Genomic DNA, 19,360 nt, shown 5'->3' on the forward strand with positions numbered 1-19,360 from the left:
CCTGCCAAAACGAATCAAGTTTAAATCTTTCAAAAATTCTATAATAATTAAACCAATCACAAACAAATCTTTCATTTACTAATTCTTTTGTTTTTTATCTTAAATCACTCTTCAAACATCTTCAAATATCAAATATCTCTTATTATGTATTAAGTAATGAATATTTCCTACCGAGTGATGATCTATTGGTTGCAACAGGAATTGACCGATACATTTGTTACCTGAGCCTAACCATCATGGGCTGAGAAATAGTGAGTGGCTAGAATAGAATAGAATAGAATAGAATAGAATAGAATAGAATAGAATAGAATAGAAAAACTGTTCTTGTGTCTAGTTCTGGTGTGCAGTATGCTCTATAGCAGGGGTGGGCAAACTTTTTGGCTCAGGGGCCTCATTGACTTTTAAAATTTGACAGACGGGCCGGGTCAGCACAAGATTTTTTGCCCCCCTTTTGCCCCCCTTCCCCTTTCTTCTCCTTCCCCTCCCCTCGGAGGCCCCCTGAGTCAGGAGTTGCTACCGCCGGCACGGCCCGCGTGGCTCCAGTCCCGCGTTGTCTCGGGAAGGAAAGGCAAAAAGAAGAGCCGCGGCAGTGCTTTGCAACAGCAGCAGCGGCACCGGAGGCTCAGGCTCAGCGGCTCCTGGTTTTGCCTTTCCCTTCCCAAGGCAACGGGACTGGAGCCGCGCGAGCTGCGCCGGCGGTAGCAACTCCTGACTCAGGGGCCTCGAGGGGAGGGAAGGAGGAGGAGAAGGGGGAAGGGGGCAAAAATCTTGTGCTGACACACCCGACAAGCCGCTCACCACGACGGTGGCTCCCAGCACCCGAGCAACTTCCCAGCAACTTGCGCTTTTTCCCTCGGGGGCGCCTGGCCCCGAGCCGGCAGAGAAACCAGGCCGCCGGTGCCTCCTCAGCAGCCTGCCCACCCGCCGGCGACTTCCCGCCTGGGGAAGCCCCGCCTGCAACTTTGCCTGGCAAAGTTTGCCTGCCCTGAAACCGGCACTTCCAGCACTGCCTTTCCACGGGGCGCCTGGCCCCGAGCCATGCGGCGGAGGAGCCCGCGGGGGCGGGCTGTTGGAGGAGGCGACCCGGCCGTCCGGCTTCCTCCGCCCGGCTTGGGCAGGTGCGGCGAAAAGGAGCGAAGCTGGCTGGCCTCGGGCTTTAGGCTTAACTTTGGGCAGCGCAGGGGGGGGGGGCGCCTCCTCAGCGCCCGCCCGCCCGCGGGCTTCCCCTCTCCCGCCTCGGGGCCAGCGCGGCGCCCGCGAGGAAAAAGGAAGGCGCAAGTTGCTGGGAAGTTGCTCGGGTGCTGGGAGCAGGCTTTTAAAGTGCAGTCCGAGCAGGACCGCTGAGCCGAAACAGGGCACCAAGGCAGGGCAAGGCTCCACCAGCAGCGGCCTAGCTTTAGGTGGCTCCAAGCAGCTCGCCCGCCCGCCGGGCGGAACCTTCCGCGCTCCTCGGCGGGAAGACGCTCCTCCTGCAAACTTTGCCTTTGCAAAGTTTAAGCCTGGAAGCCCTGGAAAAAAGGGGATCGGCGGGGACTCACCTTCGGAGAGGTCGCACTCGAAGGTGATTTCAAACTCCCAGCCGAGGCCTTTGCAAAGTTCTTTTCTTTCCTACCCCGAGCGCTCCGCACTGTTTTGCAGCTTTGGGGCCATGCGGTGCAGGGCAATACGATTTTTTTCAGGGGCCCAGCGATTTTTTTCAGGGCGGGCGGATTGGACAGACCAACGGGCCGGATGTGGCCCGCGGGCCGTAGTTTGCCCACCCCTGCTCTATAGTGTCATTTTGAGGGAAGGAGTTGAAACAGTTTATGTCTGGGATATGAGGGATCTGTAAATATTTTCACAGCCCTCTTTTTGACTTGTGCAGTATACAGGTCCTCAATGGAAGGCAGGTTGGTAGTAATTGTTTTTTTCTGCAATCCTAATTATCCTCTGAAGTCTGTCCCTGTCCTGTTGGGTTGCAGAACCAAACCAGTTAGTTATAGAGGTACAGATGACTCAATAATTCCTCTGTAGAACTGTATCAGCAGCTCCTTGGGCAGTTTGAGCTTTCTGAATTGGTGCAGAAAGAACATTCTTTGTTGTGCTTTTTTGATGACGTTTTTGATGTTAGGTGTCCATTTTAGGTCATGTGATATAGTAGAACTTAGAAATTTGAAGGTCTCTACTGTTGATACTGTGTTGTCTAGTATTGTAAGAAGTGGTAGTATGGGAGGGTTTAAAGTCATTCAATTGGCTTTTATGCTTAAGCCATAAAATAGAACGCACTGTCTCCTGGTTTCTAGTCTGGTGTGTTAACCACTAAGACTAACTGGTTCTCAAATTATTGTAATCACTTTTGTTTATGGTCAATATTTGCAAGTCAATGATTTTAGATTAGGGATTTATTGGATTCCCTAGGATTTGTTTCACCATTTCTAGATGTAGCAGTTTGTGTGTGAAATGTTTCTGTGACTATATTGATGAGAGTATGTGTAGAAGCATCATGCAAATAGGATGATTTGCTTTTTAAGTGTCGTGTAGTCATTATTCATTTCTGCCTTGGAAAGTACTCGTGAGCAGCATCCGCATGAAGGAAATATGACACAAGGAGGAAAGGCTGGCATAACTGAATAAAAGTGGGAAGAAACATGCTGGTGTATCTTTAAAGATAAGTGTATTTGCGTATGCTGACTAAAATTCCTTAGTTAGGAAGTTTGTTTGTTTACCAGGCTTTTTACAACATGTTTTCAAAACTGTTCTCTGAAGGCAACATACTAATTAAGACAATAAAACAAAAAATAAATGCAAAGAGTAGCATAATTGGAAGGAAAGTTGAATACTCAGAAACAAATATGCCTTACAAAACCCATACAAAAAATAATTGGGAGCTAACAAGCAGAATATTCTTTATGTATGTCAGTATGCTGCATTTATCTCTTGGTGGGTTTGAGCAAAAGTTTTTTGACTTGTAACCCTCTATTAGAATTACCTGCTTGCATAGTGTGAATGCTTTTGATAAACTCTGCATTGTTTGTGCTTATGGCATGAAGGCCAAAATATACTAAAAGGTTGAAACCCTTATTTATATTTTTGCTATCTTATTAAATAAGATAATTAGATAATCAAAACCATGATGAATGAGTAAGGTCAATATCTGTGGTCCATCTGGTGGCAATCAGCTTATGGAAGATTATGATTTGGAATTTAAGACGAATAAAAGATACATAGCATGAATTAACAAATGAAATGAAAACAAGTAAAATAGATACATTGTGTGTTTCTGAAATCAAGAAAAGAAAGGAAAAATACAATATCTGTAGGTCTGCAAAGTTTTTCCATGCATAACGCAGGGAAGTGAAATAAGGGTATAATTATGAATGAAAAGGCTACAAGGCTTGTTAGATAATAAAAATTGAAATCACATGATTTATTATAAAAGCATAGGAAAAGAGGAATCTATTGGTTGCCACTAAATGCATGTTATATTCCAAGGAAAGGTGATAATGGAAAAACAAAGATGCATTTTAGGAAAATGTGTTAAATGATCTGAATTAATATGATATATGGGAAAAAGTTGTTCTATTAGATGATATGAGGAATAAATAAACTAGAAGTCAAGAATTTTTGACCACTTAGGAAGTTTCTGCCTAGAAAAAGAACTGTTTCAAATACATAGTTTAAGACTGCCAATATTTTTACATGGTGTTGTTTTTTTCTTCTTCTTTGAGTGCTTTTTACCATATGATTTCAATCAAGAGTCATTTCAGGTTCCCAGATAAATGAAGCTCTTTTGTCCCTCTGCTGTGGCTCTCTGTTGGATGATCCCACCACTGGCTGGCCCTGCCCCTCACCCTCCCCTCCCACTCACTCCTCGCCTGCTGAGAAGAGAAGGGAAACAGCAGCAGATGGAGACTTGCTCCATATTTCAGAAGCACCTCTCTACTTGCCTCTTTTTCCAGCCCTTATTGGTGCTGTGCGAACCTTGTACTAAGTTTAAGTGTGCTGCCCGAGGTGCTACAATAGCAGCAAGCAGCCTTGGAGGCGGCAAGAGGAATATGGGGGACGCACTACTTTCTCTCTGCCCCAAGACACTGGCTGGGCTGCCTGTGGCTAATGCCGCTGCTCTCGCTGCCTCCATGGCTGCTCCTTGGTCTTGCAGTGCCTCGTGCAGCACACTTAAACTTAGCGCGCTTCATAATGGGGGAGACTGTGTCCCCTCCTCCTCCTCCTGGAGCCTGTTGAGGTAATTCCCCATTAGGAGAATGAGCACATACAGGGAGACGTAGTGAGAGAAGTGTTTTGAATAATACACACACAGCACACAGATACAACTGTACAGTTAATGTAGGTTTTTACTTTCAATAAAGGTTTAAGCAAAGTTCAAAACAAGCAGTCCAAAGTCATTCACAGGTAAATCAGTCAGTTTTCAGTCCAGGGATAATCCAATAACAAAGTCCAGTGTCAAAACCAGTTCAGTATCAGACTTATATCAAATCCAAGAATAGCAGTCAATACAGATACAGCAAAACTCTCCAACAGAAGGAAAAAGACTCACTCACACTCTCTTCTGAGACTAAGACTAAACATTAACCCAGGTTTCTGGCTCCATCTTATGGCCGTTTGAGAAACCACACCCAATTACATTTTTGCATTTTCTTAAAGATACAGTTTTAAAATGTATATCCTGGTTTGTATATTTCTAACCCAAATACCTGTTCGGTGACTTACATTCCTAACAGAGCCCATTACGACGTGGAGCATTGGCTGTAGGTGGCCCAGCCAATGTCTTGGGCGGAGAAAAGTTGCTCATCTCCCCAGCAGCTATTCTGACCTGCACTTTCCAAGATCATGAAACAGACTCCTCGTCCCGATAAAACCCCTTTTATTTAGATTTAAGGGAATTCCTCTCCAACAAAGTCCTGGCAAACAGACTTTCATGAGATTTCACAACTACTGACCTTTATCAGGCTTGGAGAGTTGCCAGGCCGATACCTTCCAAACACCACGCTGTAACAGCAATTACTTGGCAAGAATCTTCACCCTAATGAATTGGACTAATTGTCTCCTGCAAACACCACTCCCCTTTCGCTCCTTTTTATTCTGTATGGGAGGGGCTATTCACCATCCACCTGAGCCTTTACTCCCGAGTCGACCCTTGTTCCTTAACTTCCCTTCTCCTGGCAGCTTTACACATGCACACACTGGGAACAGGCTCCAGCTGATCTTCTGCCCCACTGATCTCCGACTCCAAAGGCAGCTGATAGCTGTCAGACAGCCCTGGCCCCATTTCTGCCTCCTACGCAGAGCACTCATCAGAACCTTCCCCAGACTCCAGGACTGGCCCATGTTCCTCCCCAACCTCCTTACTGTCCAAGTCTGCCACCAGCTCTGCTGGCGGGCCGCAACAACAGCCAGCACCAGCAAGTGTCAGAAAAAGAGGCAAGTCAAGGAGCACTTTACTCCTGGAATAAGGAATAAGTCTTCATCCGCTGTCGTCACCCTTCTCAGGGCAGGTGAAAAGTGAGTAGTGGAAGGGGAGGGCAAAGGCAGGGGCAGCCAGTGGTGTGATCATCCGACACGGAGCCCCAGGAGAGGGCCCAAAGAGCCGCACATGGCTCTAGAGCTGCACATTGCTGACCCCTGTTCTCCTCGAGCCGCTCGGAGCATCCAGAGACTGGGATGTGCTTCTGAGTCCTCTTCTTGCAGGCTGAGCTTTAGATGAGGAAACGCTCCGCCCCTCACGTGGTATTGCGCAGCGTCTCCCCAGTCTTTTGCTCAGCCTCGAAGAGTCAGGCTGTGTTTTCAGAGAGCTCCTTGGCTGATCGTACATTTCTTGCCTATTTCTTGCCTATTCCAACTCTCGTCTTCATAAGGTTTGCCTTTCCTTCCTCCTCCTGCGCAAAGGGTCTGGACTTCAGGGAAAAATTTCCCGTCCCTGGGGCGAAGCTGCGGGCTCAGCAGCGCGATAGCGCGACCCCCCTTATCAGATCGCGTCGCTGCCTCGCGTTGCCTTGTGGCACGCATTTCTTTTATTGCTGGATTCCCCCCCACCCTAAACGCCGATCGGGAGGGTCATCGCCCCTGGGGCCCTAGGAGCTGAGCTGACCAGCAAAGCCCTCCTTTTCCGTCCCGAAGGCGTCCCGGCGGTTCAGCTTGCGGCCGCCATTTTGGCTCCGCATCGTGGTCGGGCGCCATTTTTAAATACTTTAGCTGCGGTGAATTGGAGCTCCAGGCCTTGGTTAAAGCTTAGCTGCCCATCTCTTCCACCTGGCCCGCTCTTTTATTACTTGTTGGCCTCCCGCAGCCCGTTTGGGCGGTTGCAGCCCCCTCCGGTTTTATTTTTCTTGTCTGGAGGCCTGCTGCCAGAGGCCCTTTCTTCTACCATAGGCCTCAGGCGTTTATTTGACTGATCCGGCCAGTACAGAGATATACGAAGTCCCTGTTCGGTTATTGTTTAAAAAAAAAAAAAAAAAAAAAAATAAATATATATATATATATATATATATATATATATATATATATATATATATATATATATATAATAATAATAATTTTTGTTTTGTATAATAATATTTTTTCGTAGATATATAAATATATACGAATAACCTGTATATACATTTGGCACAAATAACCTAATAAATATTAAAAAAAAAAAAATCAAAGGAAAAGAAGAATTACAAATTAGAGTATCTATTTTTCTGTACATACTATATTTCTTAGGTACCTTACTGTTATCTCTGTACTTAAAAAATTCCAAAAGGGGGAGAGGGCCAGCTTCACCTTCACCCGGCCTCATCCAGGCCTGCTCTGGGCGAGCCAACCGCCTTGCTAGTATTTGTTATCTAACATGGCAGACGACAGTCCCTCTAAACGTCCTTCTTTGAAGGCTAAGGCAAAGTCCCACTACTTGCGCAGGCAGGACAAGGAACCTAAGGGCTCTAGACAGGACAAGGAACCTTCCAAGGTCGCCCAACGTGACGCCTTAAGGCGCCACAAGGCGTTGGAAAAAGAGTTTGACCGGCGTTCAAGGGAGTCCCGCCGAGCCGTCAATTCTCCTCCTCCAACCCCTTCTACCTCTGCTCAACCTCTCCCTCAGACCCTCTTCCCTACCTAGGCGCAGTTCGCCAAGGTCTTCCGACCCTCGGACCTCCGACTAGACGGACCCCGAGGCCACCTTTACACCCACAGCCGCTGGTCTGCGCCACGATGAACCCTCTACCTCCGAGGTTTCACCTCACATCAGGGCCTGGATGGAATCAGCCATCCGCCAGGGCATAGCAGAGGGACTACAACACATGACCAGATCAGGCTGCTCTCCGCAAGCCTCCGAGCACGACTAGTTATCAATCAGATCCCTTCCACAACCGGCTCCCCAGTTGATCAGGTACTCTCTCAGAGGGACAGCCCTCCTCCGATTGGGGCCCAGGTGGAGGAGGAAGGGGACTTTGGTGATTTCAGGGAAGAGGAAGAGGATTCCCGGATGGGATCTTCCCGCTACAGTGAGCCCTCTTAGAGGCTGACATCATGGAGGGGAGATGTCGGAGGACGAGGGCCCTTCCCCCGACCAACCCACCTTTGGGGGCTGTTCAAACCGCATATGTTCAAGTCCCTCCTCCTTAAGGCCAAGAATGTCTCTGGCCTTCTTCCCCAGTCCCCTGCAGAACCCCCTGTCCCAGAGGGCCCGGAAGACTCCATTTTCACCCAACCAGTGGTGGAAGCTGAGGTCATCCCATCCTCCCATCTTCGTGGATCTGGTAGCGAAGCAACTTACCTCCTCAGGGACCCCTCCCACTCCCTCTAGCCAAGACAAGAGATTCTTTAATCTCGATTCGGCTCTGTCTAACCTTCTCAATATTCCGGAGGTTGATGACCCCATTGTGGGTCTAGCCTCCTCCTCTACCCCTAGTGAGGCCCTAGAGGCCCTGAAACCTGAGGACAGGCGGGCGGAGCTGGCACTGCGCAGGGCTCACCTATCTGACGCCTGGGCCATTAAATCAGCTACGGCCGCCTCATTTTTCACGAGGTCCTCTATCCGTTGGCTACGCAGCTCAAGGACCACATCCCTGCTTCCAATCTGAGAGCTCACCAGGATATAGCGGTTAGTGGCTGCAGCCGAGTTCTCGGCTGACGCCACTTACCAGTCGGTAAAATTTTCTTCAAGGGCCATCACGTCGCACGTCACGGCTCGCCGCATGCTATGGCTCAAACACTGGCAGGCGGACGTAAAGAATAAGGTCAAGCTGGCCACTGCTCCCATTACGGGAGATAAACTGTTTGGCCCAGCTTTGGAACCTCTACTGGTCGAGGGCCGCAGTAAGAGAAAGTATCTGCCCTCTTTCGAAGATCGGAGGCCAGGGGCTCTCAGCCCTTTCGGAGGAGCTTTCCCGCCCCTTCTATCAACCCCCTTCCCGCCCAGATACCCTAGACCCCCTCCTTCTGATCCCAGGATCGCACGGACCCGGGCGACAGAACCAGACGCGGTGGCGGCTACAAGAGACCCTTTCGGGATCGGGAGGAAGGTCCTACCGCAGAAGGTAGAGCCTCTTCCTCCCCTCCCATTGGCGGCCGCCTCAGCCACTTCGCCGCCCAATGGGACATATCCACTTCCGATGCATGGGTCAGGGGCAATCAGGTTTGGTCTCGCCCTGGAGTTCAGGTCCGCTCCCCTGATTGTTTCTTCCCATCCCCTCCTCAAGGGATCCCTCCAAACGTGCATTAATGGAGGCTGCCATCCATCATCTTCTTGACATCCAGGCCATTCAACCTGTCCCTCCGGATCAGAGAGGAAAGGGATTTTACTCCCATCTCTTTGTGGTACCCAAACACTCTGGGGTTGGAGAGCCATCCTGGACTTGAAACGGCTCAACCGTCACCTTATCCAGCGTAGATTCAAAATGCACACCTTGCAATCATTCTTTTAGGCACCAGGCGGGAGACTGGTTATCTTCCATAGATCTTTCGGAGGCATACCTCCATATTCCAATCAGGCCTTCCCATTACAAATTCCTCAGGTTCTGTCACAATAGCCTTCATTATCAATACGTGGCCCTACCCTTTGGACTGGCCTCGGCCCGGACCTTCACCAAGGTCCTGGCGGCCCTGGCGGCTCATCTCAGGAGCGTTCCCGTCCGCCTCCACTGCTACTTGGACGATATTCTTATTCTATCCCCGTCCAAATCCCAGGCAGTCAGGGATACCAGGGTCACCCTCTCCGTCTTACGGGCACACGGGTTTCTAGTCAATTGGCAAAAGAGCCAACTTAACCCTTCCACCCGAATCAACCACTTGGGTGCCATAATTGATTCGGTTTCTCAAAGAGTTTTCCTCTCCCCGGAGAGGTTCCTTAGCATTCAAGCCCTAGTCACACAGGTCAGGCGTTCAAGGAGGGTGGCCTTGCTGGACCTCTCTAAATTGTTGGGCAAAATGGTGTCATGCATCTCTATTGTTCCCTGGGCCCGTCTACACAGCAGATCCCTCCAGTGGTTCCTGCTCCCGTTCCAACGATCCGGAAGAAGCAACTCGAAGGCCAGAGTCAGGGTCCTCCAAGGGTCCTCACGTCTCTTCTCTGGTGGACCAATCCCGCCATCAACAGAGGCCACCTCTTCGCGGAACCTCATCGACTCACCGTCACTACGGACGCAAGCCTGTCCGGTTGGGGCGCTCATCTCGACTCGCTCTCGGTACAGGGCAGATGGTCGCCGACCGAGCAGAGGTGCAGCATCAATTGGCTAGAGCTTCACGCTGTCCATCTGGCCCTGCGCAGTTTTCCTCAGATCCGCAAACATCACGTTCTCGCTCTCACGGACAACGCCACGGCCAAGGCCCATATCAACAGGCAAGGGGCACCCAGTCCATTCAGCTAATGAGGGAAGCCGAGCGCCTTTGCCGCTGGGCAGAATCCAACCTTCTATCACTAAAAGCAGAACACATCTCCGGAGTAGACAATACTCAGGCGGACTGGCTGAGCAGGGCCACGGTGGACCAGGCAGAATGGCGTCTCCATCCATCCCTATTCGAGGAAGCGTCCAGAATATTCGGCCTTCCGGTGGTAGACCTCTTCGCCTCCCTGTCCAACACTCAGCTTCCTCGGTTCTTCTCCCGGTATCCGTCTCACCGGTCGGAGAATCACAACGCTCTGCGCTGTCCATGGCCCCCAGGGCTCCTATATGCCTTCCCTCCGCTCCCGTTAGTTCCCAGAGTAATACAGAAACTTCTTCAGGAGAGGGCAGACCTTCTCCTGGTGGCTCCCTATTGGCCCAGGCGACCGTGGTTTGCGGATCTCCGCAATTTATCGGTAGCGCCCCATGGAGGATCCCCGGACAGGGTCTCCCTCTCTCAGGGGCCCCTTCTGCATCCGGAGCCTCAATGGCTCCAGTTAGCCGTCTGGAGGTTGAGCGGATCCGTCTGACTAGTGAGAATCTCTCGAGTCAAGTCATCGACACTATTTTACCGCCAGGCGACCTTCCACTACACGAATTTACGATGCCACTTGGAAGGGGTTCTGCAAGTGGTGTAGCGGGTCTCAGGTGGATCCCCTCTCCCTCTGTGGCTCAGATCCTAGATTTTCTTCAGGAAGGCCTTCGCAAGGGGCTCGCACCTAACACCCTGAGACGCACAAGTTTCTGCCCTCTCAACCGTGGTCTCCTGTGATAACTACGGTTCCCTTTCTCATCACCCCCGAATTAGATCTTTCCTTAGGGCGCCACCAACCTGTGCCCTCCCACTGTTCACAGGTTCCCCACATGGGACCTCAACAAGGTCCTCGTTTCTCTTACTCGTCCCCGTTCGAGCCTTTGAGGGATTCATCCCTTCAGTTTCTCACCTTTAAGGTAGTTTTTCTAGTAGCTATTACTTCTGCTCGTCGAGTTTCGGAATTAGCAGCTCTGTCAGTCAGGAGCGATCTATGCGTGTTCCATGCAGACCGAGTGGTCCTTCGTCCCGACCCCACCTTCCTACCCAAAGTCAACTCTCCCTTCCATAGGTCACAGGAACTGGTTCTACCAAATTTTTGCCCTAGGCCCTCCAGGGGCAGGGAGGTCCTCTGGCACTCCCTAGATGTTAGAAGGGCCTTGCGTATATATATTAAGCGCACTCAATCCATGAGAAAGTCGGAATCCCTCTTCCTATCCTTTCAACCCAGGTCACTGGGGCTTAAGGTTTCTCCTTCCACCATCAGTCGCTGGATCAGGGCCACCATTGCGAGGTGTTACCTTTCCCATTCCCTGCCCGCTCCGGGTGGAATAACCGCCCATTCCACCAGAAGTGCAGCCACCTCGGCGGCCTGGGCCACGCAAGCCCCATCGCTGACATTTGTCGGGCAGCCACCTGGACCTCTCCGTCCCGTTTATCAGACATTATAAAATAGATACGTGCGCTCAGCGGAGGCCTCTTTTGGCCGACGGGTCTTACAGAGGGTCATCAGTGATCCGGAGGGGCCTTCGGGCCAGACGGAGTCCCACCCGTAGGACAGCCCAGCTTTGGTATGTCCCAGTCTCTGGATGCTCCGAGCGGCTCGAGGGAGAATGGGCGTTGGTTCTTACCTGATACGCCCTTCTCGGCGAGCCGCGAGAGCATCCAGCCCCACCCTAATTTCTCCGTCTGGTGGGGACTCTTGCTTCAGCCAAGGAGCCAATAGTAGATTAGAAGGAATTAATAACCTCTCTTCTCGTTATCGCAAAAACTGGGGAGACGCTGCGCAATACCACGTGAGGGGCGGAGCGTTTCCTCATCTAAAGCTCAGCCTGCAAGAAGAGGACTCAGAAGCACATCCCAGTCTCTGGATGCTCCTCGCGGCTCGCCGAGAAGGGGCGTATCAGGTAAGAACCAACGCCCAATTTAGAAGAAGCATAATCAAAAGTAATGAATGAGTATAAAACATTTAGAAGGAAAGGTTAATCCAGTATGAAAATGTTATAAAAGATACATTAATCTCCCAACAAAATGCAAAGAAAATGTATAGAGGGAAAGAGCAGGTGAAAGTAACTGCTTGCAACAGATTGAAAAGGCTTATGCTGCAGAATGCCAGGGATATCTGTATAGCAACATAATGGGAAACATGAAAAAGAATGCTTAATAAAACAATGAAGTAAATGAAGATGTGGATGGAAATGTTTGTTGATTTTCAGAAAGTGACTGATAAAGTAAGTAGCCCTGAATTATAGACTGATTTGCATGAATCTGGAGTGGAAGATTGGTTAAAATTAATAATAAATGGATATTTAGGGAACATTGAACATGGAGTAAAACAAGTTTGTATGGATACTGAAATAATACTGAAATACTGAAATAATTGATACTGAAACTGGTCCCTGGTGCCCAAAAGGTTGGGGGCTGCTGCTGTAGAGCACCATGAAGTGAGTATATAAGTCTAAGTGTTTTTTCTAGTACTAGTGCTATGTTCCATTTTGATGTGCCAATTTGTGAGTCAAATATTTTATATCAAATATTGCTTCTATGTCATATCAAGAGCAGCCTAATATATAAGAAAACATAATAAATCAGCATTGAACAAATAATGCAAAGATTTTCATTCTCTATGTACTGTATATCCAATACAGGCTGACCTAATAAAACACTAGTTATTCCCTAGCTATTTTTTGCAGTCATTTTTCCTATGTAGGCAAGAGGAGTTTGAGAGAAGAAGGTAGCACATGACCCTGAGTTTTGTCTTTCCATACAAAAGTCCAGGAATAAAATAATAGTTAAAATTTGTTTGCCATGCTGTACCTACAAATTATCAATACGCTTGTATTATGTGGTAGAATCCAAATGCTTGGATATACATACAACCCCAACACTCAAAAAGGTAGTAATAGCCACCTCCTCTAGCCTTCTAAACAAAGTTTATAGTTTTTCGCATGTCTATAGTGTATTATATTGTCCTATATAGAGTTGAGATATTTTTAACTAATGAACAAATTAAGTGGTGAGTTGTGCTGTATTCAATGTAGGTTCAAGATAAAATGAATCTATATCACAAATTACATTTTTTTTAAAAACTTAACCTATAAATGCAGAATATTAACAAGATATATAGCATTTGATAAGAAGCCAAATGCATTCTTTTCCATTATGGTACACATTTCCATTAAAACTTAAACATTAATATTTAATAAATAATCAGTAGACTATTGTAATAGAAATTAACTTAGTCTAATATCTGTATGTGATTTTCAGTTATTAATGCTTTCCCTTATATTTGAATTGAAAATTAGTTCAATTCTGAACTAAAATGTCCAGGTTTCAATTTAATAAAGAAACATTAAGAAAGGAAAGCATAGCATTTGCTTATTTTTAAAACATTATTTAGTTTCTTTAACTATTTTAGAAATCATAAATTCTATACAGTTTAAAGTAGTGATTCTTGTTGTTTTTAATCTTGTAGCACACTTCTGCTGATGGATATTCTGAATCTCATATCCAACCTACAAAATCAAGTAGTCGACAGAATATACCACGTTGCAGAAACTCAATCACCTCTGTAAATGAAGAGCATCCTCACATTGGGAACTATCGCTTATTAAAAACAATAGGAAAAGGAAATTTTGCTAAAGTGAAGCTGGCTAGACATGTTCTTACAGGTAGAGAGGTAAGTTTTTTTAGGCTAGGCTTGATAACTATTATTTTATTTGCAAAATGTGTGTCCAATATTTTCATTGTTGAAAATGAAATCCAGCATATAAAGGTGTTTTTTTTTTCTTTTTGGCTGTCTGTAGTATACATACTTGAACTTTGTTCTTGAGGTGTGACAGCTTTGTTAGTACCATAAGACATATAACATCAGCAGCTCTGTGGGCAGATTTTGGTCTATCACTATATTTTTGTAAAACAGTGTATATAGATTTTTAAAGTACAGTGTGGGTGGAAGAGAAAGTTTTCTCTTCTTGGCTTACTTATCCCTCTTTTTTCTGATGAGATTTTTAAATTCTAAATTAAAATAAACAATTCTTACATACTGTAAAAAGTTTAACTGGTTAAAGAAGTTATTTTTTGCCTTTTCATCCTTAGGTTGCTGTCAAAATTATAGATAAAACCCAGTTAAATCCTACCAGTCTACAAAAGGTAATGTTTCTGTCATAATACATTAGCATTTTGGATTCAAGAGCCCAACCTTTTATTTTTCTTTCTTTCTTTTCTTTCTTTGCTCATACAAGATAACTGAAAAACACTGAGAATAGTAGTCTGCTTGAGTTGCTTGTAGTTTACGTTGAGAATGACAGCTACAGTACATCCTGATTTAATATGGGAATAGGTAATAATAACTAGTTGACTTACTGTAGAACAGGGGTCCCCAACCACCGGGCCGCGGACCGGTACCGGGCCGCGGAACAAGTCTTACCGGGCCGCTGGTTGCTGGGCGCCGCCATCTTTTTGGTAAAAAGTGCTTCCGGTGAGCTTTTCGGGTAGAAAGCTCACCGGAAGCACTTTTCGTCAAAAAGATGGCGGCGCCCAGTTGATGCCGGTACCGGGCCGCGGCGCCCAGCTGATACCGGTACCGGGCCGCGGCGTCAAAAAGGTTGGGGATCCCTGCTGTAGAAGAAGGAGAAGGCAGTGCTGGGGGAGGTGAGTCAAAAGAGGACTCAGCCTAGAATTACTATGTGTCCACAAACACTCCAGTTCCCCTGGAGTTCCATTAACACTTATCTAGCCCCAGTTTACTACTGACTTTTACTTAATTAGAGTCTTGTGTATAGGTTTGAACAATGACCTGGAATTTAATACTTGATACTCACCTTCTAAAACTGAACTATTTTGGAGAATTCTTTGTGCTTCTATTGAGTAACTTAACAAGCTGAGCTGATGGTCAAGACATAACTTCAACCTTGTGAGTTGGGTTGGACTGAGCGAACGTAACTGGCCCCACCTGACTTTTATGGCTAAGGCTGGACTGGAACTCACAGTCTCATACTTTCTAGCCTGGTGCCTTAATTGCTAGACCAAAGTGGTTCTCTGATTTTTTAAAAATATAATAAGATATTATTTCAAAGTGTTTAATGGCGCGCTTGCTAAGGTGCATTTGACAAGAAATGTCAATGAAAGTTATGCTTTGCTGATGTAGGCTGTGAGTAATATGTGAAAAAAATGTTGATCTGTTGTACAGCTTCTCTTAAAATTAAAATACTTACTTTAAAAATGCAGTTATTATCAGAAATATTGTCTTCTCATCCTAGTATTTAGGCCACTATTCAGTTGGAAGTGAGCTATCAAATCCAAACATAACCATGGCAGGCATTTCTCAGAATGTGGCTTGAAATAGCTTCTGGCTAGTGAGCTGCTATATTGTGCACTGCAACCATTTGGACACACTTGTTTGACAATTTTTGTGAGCAGGTCTGCCATGTCTGGCAATCTTATGAAGAGTAATACAAGTTTCATGTTAATTTAGTTTTTTTATTAGTCATCTCACAAATCCCTTTCTTTATCTAAATTAACATTTTATTAAACTAGCATAAATAAATGCTTTACCTGGTCCTTGAACTGGTTGAGATAATATCAGTTTACTTTAAAAAAAAACTTAAAAAATCAATGTTTCAATTGTTCATTGACAACAAACTGTTTCCATGTTAATTTATGTTTGCACAATATCTGTCTTGCTTTGTTGATTTGATATACTGCTGCTATACTGTTGTATTGAAATGCTTCTGCAAGAGATGATAATTTTGTATAGCCTAAAAAAAGTATTTCTTCGGATCTTTCTCGTGATTTTCTTATTATTGTGTTTTTCATATGAATGGCCAATCTGAAAAACTGATAAGATCAGTTCCTGTTAAACCTCAGTAGCTGAATGTGGAAAGAAATTTTAGAAAGTAATGTACATTTATATTATAACTCAGGCCTGAAAGGATATTGGCAATAAAGCTAAGAGACCATTGAAATCAATTTGAAAAGTTAGAGATCATTAAAGGTAAATCCAATTGATTGCACTGAGAATAGTACAACTCATTTAAGAACTTATCCTTTACTTGTATAGATATACAGCTATTGCAATAGCATACTAAGTTTTAAACCAAACTCCTAAATATATATTCTTTTAATATTTATATAATTTATTAAAGTTGTATAAAAATTATTCAGATACATGGGTTTTTTTTAACAGTTGTTTCGAGAAGTACGAATAATGAAAATCCTGAATCATCCGAATATAGGTAGGAATCTTAGATTTGTCTTCTACATTCAATTTATTTTTTATAAATTATATTGAACTTTGGAAAACCTTTGAAACAAAATAGTTAATACTTTGTTTTGTGAACATTATTATACACAATTTCTAGATTTTTAATACGTATTGCTTTTGGTTTTTAAAGAATTCATGCTTTCCCATATAAAGCAAACAATAATTCTTCTGGAAAATAATTATTTAATTGTAAGTAGTAGAGGTCAGGAAAAACTTGAGCAAAAAGGAGCCGCTTCCGCAGGGTCCCCCTGCCAGGGCGGGCGTGCAAGGCGGGAGAGAAGAGGCTTCGCTCTCCCACCCCAAGGAAACGCCAAAGAAGGGGCCCGCCCAGCCGGCCCGCCCCCCCCCGCCCCGCCGCCTGCCGCTGGCCGGCTTGCCCTCAGCGCACACGCAGGCAGGCAGCGAGCGCGCGGCGGGCGGCGGGGGGTGGGAAAACGGCCAGGGGCCCGACGCCCCGCTCTTTAGCGCTCGGTGGGGAGGAAGGCGACTGGGCGAGAGAGGGGGGGGGGGGGAGGGGGGCGGCCCCCCCCCCCACCCCGCCCGCGCATCACCGGCAACACGCCTTGCCCCCTTTTCGGGGAAAGCCGCCGCAGTTATAGTAATACGGATGCAGATTGTTTCATTTATTTCTGCACAAGCAGTGAATTTTCTAATTGGTTTTCCAGCTTTGCCATGGCAGAATCATAGTCTAAAAATCCAGTTTCGGAATTCCCTTACATAATGAACCTTTTATGTCATTACATAGTAAAATCTATTCTAGATTATTTCCTTGAAAGAAACTCTACTTTAAAACAAAAAACAGGCACTTTTGTTATATGTATTTGATTCAAATGCTTTTTGCCTTCAAAAATGTCTTCTTGCCAATGTAGTTGGCAAAGTCTTAATATCCCCAGCATACCAATTTAGAAACAGATAAAGTCTAAAAACCTGGCCCTAGTCTATGCTCTGCCCCTTTTGGCCTTGAAAGTTTCTCTCTGCTTAGCAATGAAAAGAAACTGATTACAGTACTGTAATTCAAATTCTCATTGTGAAAACATCTATAATCAGGATTGTAATTCTGGGCTGATTAGCATAGTAGTTAAAATAAGGCAGTAAGCTGTGTATCAGGAATTCCTGTTTCAAATTTTGCTGCTGTGAATTCACTAGCAATTTTAGGAAGCCATTTTCTCAGATTCAGTTTTCCTCACCCAGCATGGCAAAGATAATACATTCCTATAGTTCATCTTCTGGGATTGCTACAAGGATTACAATGAAATAATGCATGCAATGTGCTATGAATCTTTATAAGCACTATATGCTATTATTTATTATTAATTTATGAAAATGTGATAATAGTTTTATCAAAATAGACTTTAAAGATTTAGTGAAAATTGGTACCACTTCATAATGAAAGTGTGTAACTTTCCCTTTCTGGTTTAGTTTCTCCCATCTTTAAAGACCTACTATGTGATGACAATTCTTCTGGCTGGTGAGGGGTAGAACAATATTGTTGGAGAGACAAGTTATTGTTTCTGAATTGACCAGAGGGCTTGTTTCATACAAGGTACACACATTGTTGCATAGAGAGTACGGACTTGCAGCTCCTGCTTTAATCAGAATAAGCAGGTTTCCAGGATGCTAAAATCTTAAACTCTTCCATCATCATAGACATGTTGCTAATATATTCCAGGGCATTGTCCTTTTGGTTCTTAACAGTTCTGCTGCCTCCTTTGGGAAATTCTTGTCTTCTTCAGGGGAATCAAAACAGGCACTATTCTAATCCAATCTAATTCTAAGAGAATAGTGAATGGTTTTGATTTCAAGAGCCACATATGTAGAACCAAACTATGATTTCAGCATGCATTTCTTCATATATGTGATGTAGATGAGATACATCAATTTAGAAATGAAGTATTTAGTTTTGTTTTCAAATATTCTTGGTTGCTTATGGTTAGTCAATTTATTACCATTTTATCTTTCAGTTAAACTATTTGAAGTTATTGAAACAGAGAAAACATTATATTTAATAATGGAATATGCTAGTGGAGGTAAGTTAATGTTCTGTTCTACTTCTAATGTGTGGAATATGTAATGCAGATGTTAGAAAGTGGGGTTGAGAATTGTGAAAAAAATGTTGAATTTATTTCCACCTCATGGGAACCATAGTTGAGCTGGAAGTTAGGGTTAGCTGGAAGTTACTATTTTTTTGGCTATTGTTGATGGAGGTTGTTTTATGCTTTGTTTCTCTGAAAAACACAAGCTGAGCTACAACCTAGTTTTCAATAGATAATGTAATGAATCCCATTTCAGACTTTAACTGAGGCCTCCTCTGATATCAGATTTTCACAAAAAACTTCATTCCTACTGATATTTAGTTTATGAAGGGGAAGAATACTTCTTACCTTTACCCTTAATTATGATATTAAAATATAATCTGAATACAAATTTTATTTTATTATAGGAAGCAGACACATAGTTTTCTCTATGAATTAATATAAAATGAAAAAAATATTATGTGTTAAAGATAATTTAATTATTTGTAAAACTTCGTAAATACAGAATATATATTTCAGACATTAGTATTATACAGTGTAATAATATTAAATTTATTTTAGGAGAAGTATTTGACTACTTGGTTGCACATGGAAGAATGAAAGAGAAAGAGGCCCGTGCAAAATTTAGGCAGGTATGAAATAAATAAAAACATATATACTTCCAAATAAAATTAAGTTTGGTTCTTAGTTCTCAAATGGAATTTCAGATAGTAAAACTAATTTTTTTTTTTAACAAAATAGAAATTTTGGATCAGCTATCTTTAAAGTAAATATAAATGTGTTGCAGATTTCTTTTCTTTTCTTTTTTAATAAAGTTTTATTTGGGTTTTCACACATACAAAATACAAGTAAAACATCTTTTTTGAAAATAGCATGGTCCCGGGTTGAACTTCTTTATACAGACACAAAACTCAATTTCATGCTCCTTTTTGTATTCTATTCCATATCTTATACTATTCTACATTTTCTATATAGTTTTTCCCCTCTTTTAATTTTCTCAATTTTATTTTGATTATTGCATCTCAATTCAAATCATTATATTTATACTTTTGTCTGTTCTGTTTCAATTTCTTATTGTCTTTTCTCATTAAACAAATTTTCTCCTGTAGTTACTAACTGGAGAATGACACCTTTATATCTTTTAATTACATCAATTCAACTCTTATTTAAACTT

The 19,360-nt window shown here is 44.3% G+C and overlaps 1 protein-coding gene across 9 annotated transcripts in view; it reads left to right on the forward strand.

Moving 5' to 3' along the window:
- MARK1 (microtubule affinity regulating kinase 1) overlaps positions 1-19,360 on the forward strand; it is a 68,781-nt gene that overhangs the window by 19,030 nt on the left and 30,391 nt on the right. For 7 of the 9 annotated variants that reach the window (XM_026682518.2, XM_087964129.1, XM_087964114.1 and 4 more), the window contains exons 2-6: positions 13,364-13,567; positions 13,987-14,040; positions 16,076-16,124; positions 18,115-18,180; positions 18,748-18,818. In XM_026682518.2, coding sequence (XP_026538303.1) covers positions 13,364-13,567; positions 13,987-14,040; positions 16,076-16,124; positions 18,115-18,180; positions 18,748-18,818 — 444 coding nt within the window. Of the gene's footprint in view, positions 1-13,363; positions 13,568-13,986; positions 14,041-16,075; positions 16,125-17,572; positions 17,697-18,114; positions 18,181-18,747; positions 18,819-19,360 lie in introns of those variants that run through there. The other 2 variants (XM_087964153.1, XM_087964150.1) reach the window with 2 other exon arrangements.

The sequence above is a fragment of the Notechis scutatus genome, chromosome 1 (assembly GCF_049901735.1).
Source record: "Notechis scutatus isolate UNSWTSFEM ecotype Mainland chromosome 1, rNotScu1.2, whole genome shotgun sequence".
NCBI lineage: Eukaryota > Metazoa > Chordata > Lepidosauria > Squamata > Elapidae > Notechis > Notechis scutatus.